This window comes from Triticum dicoccoides, chromosome 1B, assembly GCF_002162155.2.
Source record: "Triticum dicoccoides isolate Atlit2015 ecotype Zavitan chromosome 1B, WEW_v2.0, whole genome shotgun sequence".
Lineage (NCBI taxonomy): Eukaryota > Viridiplantae > Streptophyta > Magnoliopsida > Poales > Poaceae > Triticum > Triticum dicoccoides.
The window spans coordinates 41,248,962-41,259,313 of record NC_041381.1 but is presented as its reverse complement, the minus strand read 5'-3'; the positions used below and the strand labels follow the sequence as shown (position 1 = coordinate 41,259,313).

The following is a 10,352-nucleotide window of genomic DNA, read 5'->3' as shown; positions in this document are numbered from 1 at the left end:
AGTCAAATGAGGTGGCCGAAAGAAAGAACCATACTCTAACTGATTTGGTTAACGCCATGTTAGACACATCGGGTCTCTCCAAGGCATGGTGGGGGGAGGCGATATTGACAGCGTGTCATGTCCTAAATCGAGTCCTCACAAAGAACAAAGAGATAACTCCATTCAAGGAATGGGAGAAGAAAAGGTTAAAACTCTCTTATCTGCGAACATGGGGTTGTTTGGCGAAAGTCAATGTTCCAATTCCAAAGAAGCGGAAACTTGGACCGAAGACTGTGGATTGTGTTTTCCTGGGATATGCTTTTCATAGCATTGGCCATAGATTCTTGGTTGTAAAATCTGAGATACCTGACATGCATGTTGGTACGATCATGGAGTCGAATGATGCGACTTTCTTTGAAGATATCTTTCCCATGAAGGATATGGCTACATCATCTAATCAGGAGATGCCTAGTTCATCGAATCAGAAACCAGTTACAATTACCGGACCTGCCATTTCGATGGAACACTTTGAAAGTCCTGTGGAGGAGAACAATGAAGTTCCTATTAGGAGCAAGAGACAGAGGACTGCAAAGTCCTTTGGTGATGATTTTCTTGTGTATCTCATAGATGACACTCCCAGTTCTATTTCGGAGGCCTATGCATCGGAAGATGCAGACTACTGGAAGGAAGCGGTTCGTAGCGAGATGGATTCCATCTTGGCGAATGAAACTTGGGAGATAACTGATCGTCCTTATGGGTGCAAACCTATAGGATGCAAATGAGTATTCAAGAAGAAGCTTAGGCCTGATGGTACTATTGAAAAGTACAAGGCTCGGCTCGTGGAAAAGGGTTATACCCCAAAGGAAGGAGAAGACTTCTTTGATACTTACTCACCTGTGGCTCGACTGACCACTATTCGAGTTCTACTTTCACTAGCTGCCTCACATGGTCTTCTCGTTCATCAAATGGATGTTAAGACTGCTTTCGTAAATGGAGAGTTGGATGAGGAAATTTATATGGAACAACCAGATGGGTTTGTAGTAGATGGTCAGGAAGGGAAAGTGTGCAAGTTGCTGAAGTCTTTGTATGGACTCAATCAAGCACCCAAACAGTGGCATGAGAAATTCGAAAGAACTTTAACTGCTGCAGGCTTTGTTGTGAACGAAGCTGACAAATGTGTGTACTATCGCCATGGTGGGGGCGAGGGAGTTATGCTTTGCTTGTATGTTGATGACATACTGATTTTTGGAACAAATCTGAATGTTATTAAGGAGGTCAAGGATTTCCTATCTCGCTGTTTTGAGATGAAGGATTTAGGAGTGGCTGATGTCATTATGAACATCAAGTTGTTGAGAGATGATGATGATGGGATTACATTGCTTCAATCTCACTATGTGGAAAAGATCTTGAGTCGCTTTGGCTATAGTGACTGCAAGCCCTCTCCAACACCATATGATGCTAGCGTGCTGCTTCGAAAGAATCGAAGAATTGCTAGAGATCAATTGAAGTATTCTCAGATTATTGGCTCGCTTATGTACTTAGCAAGTGCTACAAGACCTGACATCTCTTTTGCTGTTAGCAAACTGAGTCGGTTTGTTTCAAAACCAGGAGATGTGCATTGGAAAGCTCTAGAGAGAGTATTGCGTTATTTGAAAGGCACTGCAAATTATGGAATTCACTACACTGGGCATCCAAAGCTGCTTGAAGGGTATAGTGACTCAAACTGGATCTCAGATGCTGATGAGATAAAGGCCACGAGCGGTTATGTATTCACTTATGGAGGTGGCGCTGTTTCTTGGAAGTCTTGCAAGCAGACCATCTTAACGAGGTCAACAATGGAAGCAGAACCCACAGCACTAGATACAGCTACGGTCGAAGCAGATTGGCTTCTTCGGCTCTTGAATGACTTGCCAGTTGTTGAGAAACCTGTACCGGGTGTCCTTATGAACTGCGACAATCAAACTGTGATCACGAAAGTGAGCAGCTCAAAGGATAACATGAAGTCATCAAGACACGTTCAGAGAAGGTTAAAGTCTGTCAGGAAAATGAAAAACTCCGGAGTTATTGCATTGAATTATATCCAAACATCTAAAAATCTGGCAGATCCTTTTACTAAGGGTTTATCACGTAATGTGATAGATAATGCATCGAGGGAGATGGGTATGAGACCCACAATATGAGTTGTTCACAGTGGTAACCTATTCTTTGTGATCGGAGATCCCGTGAATTAGATGTGGAAGACAAGCTGTTGGTCAACTGAGAGGAGAGTATCCTTACTATTCACAATACCACTCCATGAAGATGCAATACTCTCCTAATCTGCATGGCAGGTTGATGCATATCTTAATGTGTTCTAAGTGGCTCTTTGAAGCAGAGATGTTGTCCTGCAGAACATCTTTTGAAGAACGCACCTATATGAGTCTGATTGTTAAATGTCGCAATCTATGAGAGTAGGGTTCTCTCTAGTAAACTCATGAAAGGTCACGGAGTATGACGCATAAGCTCCACCCGCGGGGAAGACCCACGGTAGCCACGTATCGGTCAAGGCTTTATGTGAAGCTAGATTCGCAGAAAACTTGCAGTTCAGGGCCCAGTCCACTGTTCAAGTTGCTTACTAGTGTAGCATAGAGTTCTAGGTGGAAGTTCAACTTAACAGTCTCCACTGCAGTACCGGTATATAAAACAGTGTTTTGGAACCAAAGGCAAATTTTGTGTGCCTCTGGGATCTGGTGGGGGATTGCTGGAATTTTTGTCTATTTGGGCCTAGCCCAATAGCAGTTTCAGAAATTCCTAATAAATCCTAGAGGTCCACGCAGCCCATTCGTGCAAGGCAAGAGGTGGAACTAAAGTTTAGTCCCACCTTGCTAGTTTAGAGGGAATTGGACCTCTTTATAAGGGAGGCTCCTTCCCCACTTGTATGAGCATGAGAACAAGAGGGGCATCCACGCGCGCTCCTCCTCCGCCGCCCGCCTCGCCACGCCACGCCTCGTCATGACGCGCCGCGCCGCGCCGTGCCGCGGGTTGCGGGAACGAGCCGATGTAAATTTTTGCCACGCACTACGGGTATACGAAAGGGCACGCGAAAGCTGAAACGTTTTGCTGTAGTGGAGATTGAATACGAATGGCGCACCTCTTCGCTTGCTGCCTGTTCGTTTTGTCTTCCTCGTTCTCTTCAGCTCCCAGCGCAGCCTCTCGCCTTCTTCTCTTGCACCTATAAAAAGGAGGTCGCTCCTCCCAGAGAGAGGCACCCGAATTTCTTCCTCCCCTCGCCACAAGTTCCCGAGCACTGCGTTGCTGCTACGTTCTTCCTCATCCCGGCTTGCGGCGTGCACCGCACGCCGGGACAGTAGGCCTCCGAGACTGCACCTTTTGAGTCCTGTACGGGAGAAGGGTGATAAGGTTTTTGGGGAGCGCTCAGCGCGACTACTGGCTGCTTCATCACGGACGATCCGGTCGCCGACGACTACTTCCCGATGACGACTTCTTCCCTGACGTCCACGACCTCCTCGATGACATGGCAGGCGAGGACATCGACCCCAAGTCCAGCGCTTCTGCTGCTGCTGTGCCGTACGTGTTCTTATCCTTTCTGTTAGAAGTCGTGCTACAGTTCTTGGCTCTAGTCTCTGCCCTACATATGTTAGGTTCTATGTGGTATAAGCATCTTCATCTAGTGTCTGTTCTAGATATGATTACTTCAAGTTCATATATGCAGACGATGTTTACCTTCTCTTTGTCAGATTGCATGACTTGCTTTATATTTGCTATATTAGTCATGCTTTATCTAGTATTTCTGGTAATAAAATCATTCGGAAAATTGCTCATATTTCCAACAGATTGTCTGCAGTCAAAAGAATTTCTAAACATGCAATCTATATTTGCTAATTTCTTTAATTTACTAGTCGGAGTAAAGAAGATCCAAACATCTTTGAAGCATTTTTTCTTTTAAAAATGGAGCACCAACTAGATTTAATATGTATTTTAAACTGATGTTTTTGAAGAATAAAACCATAATAAAAGATGCACCAGCTAGGCCAAACTCTCGCCTTCAGTCTTCATCGGCGAGCCTGTGGATTCACCTCACCTCTGCCTGCCACTTTAGCGGACGATGGCGGGGAGGAGAACCTTGGTGCCTTCGCCCCGGTTAGTAGTTTTTTTTTGCCCTCACAGGTGCGGCGCTTGGTTGGATGGTGGCGCTTCTTCTTCGTGTTTGTCTTCCGAGCTTCATTCCTCCTCGAGATCGTACATCTCGACTTAGTTGACGGAGCTTCGGCGTAGATACATGTCGTCTTCATAGGGCGATGAGGTTAGGATTTTTCATTGTCTGGTGAGATTTGGTGTCAGATTCAAGGGTTCTATGGGGACAAATATGGCTCCAGGACGCTGGTCCTTTGGGCACATGCACGAAGACTTATCGGTTGTCATCAACAAGGTCAAGCCGGCTCCAGCAGGGAAGCAGTGAGAGCGGCGAGTCAGCGGCCCGTTCTGATTGCGGTAGTGGTCGTTCGGTGGTCTCGGAATCTCGATGTAGTTTCTATTATGTTTGAGATGCTTTGTACTTCCGGTGAACTTTTTCTTAAAATTTTGTTTGTGGGGGATACTTCCAGCGACGTTTGATAACAGATCTAGATTAATTTCGCAAAAAAAGAGATGCAACACTACATGGAGCACCAAGTTAGAAACCATAGGGTCAATATAAACTTCAGTCTAACTAAATATTTATATAGGGTTTGTTGTGAAAAAAATTACAAGCGGTAAAATTTCAAGAAATGCTACAGGAGTACCGTGCAAAGACCAGTTGTCATTTTAATGGATGAGTTGCTGTAAGCACCTAATCTGTACCATCTGAAGTATTCACATTTTTATTGTTCAATTTTTCTGAAATCTTTAAGGTGTGAACCAACCCTAGATAACTAGGTTATGGTTTGCAAGGTCACTCATCTTCCCAAATGCGTGAAATCTATATTCTCTTTAATATTTACAGAATATATTAAACGAGAAGGGTGAAAATTTAACCAAGTATGATTATTTGTATTCCATGCAAAAGTATAAGAGATAATGAACTTTTCTTGTCATTCTTTTTATAAGAGTATGGGGTAATATCTTCTGATAGTTTTTTAACCAACTCATATCATTTCCTATATAAATGAAAGGGTGTGGAAAGGTCTTAGTGGACTGAAACTTAACCAGGTCTCAATCAAGTGACATAGTATATAAGAGGATGAAACAAAAACTAAAAAGAATTTTTTTGCATGGATCTCCATACGAGATCAAATGAATATTGCATCGACTGAGCATAACCAAGTCTTAGTCGACTGAGACTTGCCAAAACTGTAAATGAAAACCACTTAATTTGAAGGCCTAAAATGCAAAGCTTTTTAAACCAGGTTTGAGTTCATGTTAACTGCTCTTGGAAATTTCAGTGCTTAATGTCAAAAGAGCTATGTTTTAAGTTCATGTTCACACACAAAATAATGTATGGTTAAAAATGGACCTTGTTCCAGAAGCGGTTATAGGTTCTGAGAGAAAAAACATATACTACTGGAAGAGAAAACATAATATCCTCACTTGCACCAAATGGAAAAACCACAATTCCGTGTCTTTTACTGTGAGAAAATAATTACATTGGGCCACTTGACCCAAGGTTTTTTCATCAATAATAATAGCAGGAAAACCCAAGGTAATTAGGTCTGGCGGGCCTCCAAGCCACCAAATTAAGCACACTGTCATCTCAATATGAAATGATGTATGTCCGTCACGCCCTTCCATTAGGCACTCATCTACTATATATACCGCTATACAAAACGTGGATTAATGTCTTCATCCAAGAGAAAAAGAAAGATAAAGGAGATCCAAAAGTAGTACTCCAGTGCCACACAGAGATATTCTACTGTCCGGCAAAAACCCGGCAATAGAAGAAGAGGAGCTAGTAGCCGACGCAGTCCACCGCCATGGTGCTGTTATCCAAGAACTGGTGGAACTTATACCCGGCGGCGGGGGCACCGTGGCCGCACTCGCCGTGATCAGCGTCCATGCCGTTGCCATCATCGCACGGTGGATGGTTCAGGTCGAGCCACAGCCCGGGCTTGATGCTGCCGCTGCCGACAAGGGCGTTGCTACTGACGACGGAGTTGTTGCTTGTTGTCGCCGGCGGTGCCGGCACGACACCGCCGCCTCCGGCAACCATGGCACGGTGATGCCTCATGTGGCCTCCGAGAGCCTGGCCGACGGCGAACTCCAGGCCGCAGATGGAGCAGCCGTGCATCTTGGGCTTCAGGTCGCTGTCGCCGTCCATCCGCGGCTTCTTGTGGCTGGCGCGGTGCCCGCCCAGCGCCTGAAACGACGGGAACACGCGGTCGCACGTCTTGCACACGAACGCGCGCTCCTGTCCGCGGTCACCACGCGCGGCAACCAGCACCGGCATGGGCATCGCCTGCTCCCGTGACACGGTCAGCAGCATGCCCGCCATATCCCTCTCCTCGAACGCAAATCTCTTCATCATTGCTCACTAATCACTGATGAAGAAGAAGAAACTGAGATGGACAAATGGAAGAAGAAGAAGAAGAAGAAGAAGAAGAAGAAGAAGAAGAAGAAGAAGAAGAAGAAGAAGAAGCTGAGATTGGCTATGGGCCGATGGACGAAGAAGAGCGCATCAAACTGCATCTGTACTTATAGACGAACTAAGACATAAAGTAATCAGCCAGTAGCAAGGCAGCAGTGACTCTAACCATCTCTGCATGAGTTTCTGATTAAACAAACAGCACAAGCTACCCCCAGGACGAGACCAAACGGCTGCCGCGTACTGCAGCTCCAGGTACGCGGCGCCATGGAACCAAGATGCATCTCTTCTTTACTCTCTTGGGTTAGTGGATAAATATGCATTATGCAGCTACAGATCGTCCATGATGATGATGATGCAGGCGACCAATTAGATTCCGGGTCAACTGTTCCTCTTCTAGAAACATGTCTTAAGAAACTCAGAAAAAATATACTTGCACAGACACCAGTTACAGATTCTGCCGCGAGATTCTATGAAGTGTGGTGCCTACAACAAGATAAAAATTTCATTCCATAAAATGGAAGATGATACTTTGTGTCAGTGAGGATTCCCATTTTCCTTGGAACTACCTAAGCATGTCTTAAAATCCTTAATTGTGTTCAGTTGCATGAGTTTGGCCGTGAGTCATGCATGACTAGACCAACATCACAATATGGGAAGGCAATTATGCTTGATGGATGATGAGCTCATGAAACGCCTCATGGCCGTCCCAAGTAGCCACATGAAACAGTACCTAGAATCTGATGCGCTCACTCGGTCACCAACAATGCTGGCTGGCAGTATCAACAAAAGGCCTCTTCCAGTTTGTGGCTTCATCCAGCCGAAAAGCCACCTCAAAACTACTGTTAAACTGGTAGTTAATACCTAAGTCGGATGTATTATCTGGCCCGTGCCAAGCAGCACGTCTTAACCTAATTTTACAAGAGGGTTCATAAAATAAATTCTACATGAGTTTTTCTTTTCTGGTGAAGAGAAGACTCTTTCACTGCAAATAAAAAATAAAAAATATGTCCTTAATCTTCACTACAAATTCAGAATTTGTCCCTTCAAATATCTGAGTGTTCCCATCCATTTCGAAAAGCTCGAGAATGCTGACTAAAAAGCGACTGGATCGCTTCGAGAAGGGCCTAAGTCCTGTGCTTGTCAGTCTGCCTATGTATTGTACACCATATCCTTTTTCGAGATGCCAAGTGGGCTTCGTAAAAGGTTCGATTACTATTCCAGCAAGGCTGTACTGCCAAAATGACTTGGATAAAAATATATACTCTCTTTATTTCAAAATATAAGGTGTATTAAATTTTCTCATATTAAATTTTCTCGAACTTAGAAAAACCTGACTTGAAGAAATGTGTAGTACAACTTATATTTTTAAAAAGGCTTTCGCTCTGCTTTATATATAAAGCAAAGTACACCTATATTTTGAAAGATGTAGTGTATATAAATTCACAGATTGGAGTATATTGTGTAGGCGCCGCTATCATGTTGGCTTGAGGACACTTTACGTGAAGAATATAAGCCCTGCTTTGCGGGTGATTTCTATGCTCCTCCTCAATGCTAAGATAAAGTATCTAAAAATAGAAGTCGATCACGATTTCACGACTTAAAGGCAAGCCAGGGGATTCCCATTTCTGGGTGGGCTTATGAAAATGAAATCCTCACCATTCTGAGATAACTCCTTTCATATCCACAGCGATACCCAAATTAATTTGGTTTGGATGGACTTGCTTGGGAGAGCACATGCTTCCCTGAGCAGTCCGTCAAGAGAGGAATCATAGTGCAAACCTTGCTCCATTTGTACAATTTGGTCACACGTTTGCTCTAGTGCATTTAGTTAGAAGGGAGATAGAGGATCGGTGGAATAGTCGATGTATTGATTGAGCCTCATGGGCATATATATATATATAGGAGTTCATGATCTACTTGAAGTACAAGACAAGCAAGAATACTTTCTAGTTTATCCTATGTTTCCTAATACAATCACATTACTCAACATCCCCCCGCAGTCACAACAGTAGCGACACAGACGGTGAGACTGGAGAAGAATCCGAAGGCAAGCCGACGGACACACATCCCACAGTCGTAACGGTCCATGCATCACGGAGTCGTGGCTGGAGTGAAAACCGACGAGGTTGCTCAAGCAGGCGTTAGCCCTTTGTGCCGTTTGTCGATGTAGCTGAGAGCATGGGTGGTGGAGCCGTGGTCGAGGTAGCCATGCGAAGAATGCCGTGGTCGATGTCGAGTCGGGGTAGCTGGTGTCGAGGAAGTCGCCGTGGAGCCGCGGGCGCAAGGAGGCGCCGAGTTAGTCGTGGGCGCAGTGGTGTCGAAGTAGTGGTGCGCCAGGAAGTAGATGATGTTGACGACACATCGTGCCGGGGTTGCCAACCCTAGGGACACATCGGAGACGAAGGTACGCGTCGGTGTTGCCAGCACCGAGCATGCGTAGACGGACGAAGACGAAGTTGACAAAGCGCCGCACCAGGCTTGCCAGGCCCGGAGACACGCCGTGGACGAAGGCACACGGCGGTGTTGCCAGCACCGGGCATGCGTAGACTGAGACCTGAACGAGCTGTACGTCATGTCGAAGAAGTCGGAGAGGCCAGCAGAGGAGAACTCGACGACGAGTGCAGCGTCCATCGGCGTGGGCCAATGTCACCAACGGTGGTCGGAGTAGAAGAAGTGGTCGGGGTAGATGACGGCGACGCTGACGGCGGGCTAGTGCTGGACGAAGACGAAGGAGGTGGAAGGGCGGCTGCGGCAGCCACGGGGTAGCGGGGGCGGCAGCCAAAGAAGAGCGGCGACGGCGGCCTGACGGCGGCGGCGGCGGCTAGGTTAGGAGCGCGGCGGCGGTTCTTGGAGTAGGCGAAAAAAACCCGACAACGTGACGAAGAACGACGCGGACGGTGGCGTTCCCGCGCCAAGGAAGACGATGCGGCGAATACCACGGGACGTCGACGCACGGTGGCGGCGGAGTGGACTGCAGGCCGCGGCGCTACAGCCCGAAGGGGCGACGCAGTGGCGGCGGGCAGGTCAGCGCGACGGCAGGAGGACCTCGGGGCGGCGGCGGGGACCGCGGACCGCAGTGCTACGGCCCGAAGGGGGGATGCAGCGGCGGAGCACGGGTCGGTGCAACCGCGGGGACGGCCTCGGGGCCGCGGCTGGGACCGCGTATGGCGGCACTACGGCCCATAGGGGGGACGCATTCGCGACGCGCGAGGTGATGTAGCCGCAAGGAGAACCACGGGGCAGTGGCGCTGCGGCCCGACGGGGCTACGCAACGGCAGCCCGTTGCTCAATCGATGGAGGGGCGCGCTCAACTCAGGGACTATCTTCACGGGACCTGCGGAGGCGCGCGTAACCGACGGGCCAGGTCGGTTGCGCGGCGTAGATGAGGCGGATCGCGGCGGGGAGCGGGTGATCAAGCCGATCGCGCGCGAGGTCGGGGACGCCGCTCGGTGGAGACGGGGTGGCGGCAAAGTCCGAGATGAGGCCGGCGACGACGAACGGCGTGGGACATCGTGCGGACGAGCGTGTCAGCACCGGCACCTGGGCTGCCAAAGCAACGCCGACGCCTGGCAGCGAGGCCCGAACGACCAACGGTGCAGCGGCGCCCGAGTTGAGGCAGCCGACGAGCCTGACGCTGTCGTCCCGACGAAGCCGAAGACGAGGCCGGCGAGGTAGACCATCGGGCCGCCGTGCAGAGGCGGCGGAGGCGGGCGGTGTGGATCGATTGGCGGGCTGATGTGCGAGCGGCGGCTATGATTGGCCGCCACATGGTGCGAGGCCGCCGGGTGTAGGCGATACAGGTGTCCCGGTCGGA

At 48.2% G+C, this 10,352-nt stretch overlaps 1 protein-coding gene across 1 annotated transcript; it reads right to left on the bottom strand.

Annotated features, from left to right (window-relative positions):
* Window positions 1-5,600: 5,600 nt before the first annotated feature.
* Window positions 5,601-6,563, bottom strand: LOC119300655 (zinc finger protein ZAT12-like). Its single transcript, XM_037577563.1, has one exon. It carries the CDS (start codon window positions 6,476-6,478, stop codon window positions 5,903-5,905), a length of 576 nt encoding a protein of 191 aa, XP_037433460.1. The 5' UTR covers window positions 6,479-6,563; the 3' UTR covers window positions 5,601-5,902.
* Window positions 6,564-10,352: the final 3,789 nt, after the last annotated feature.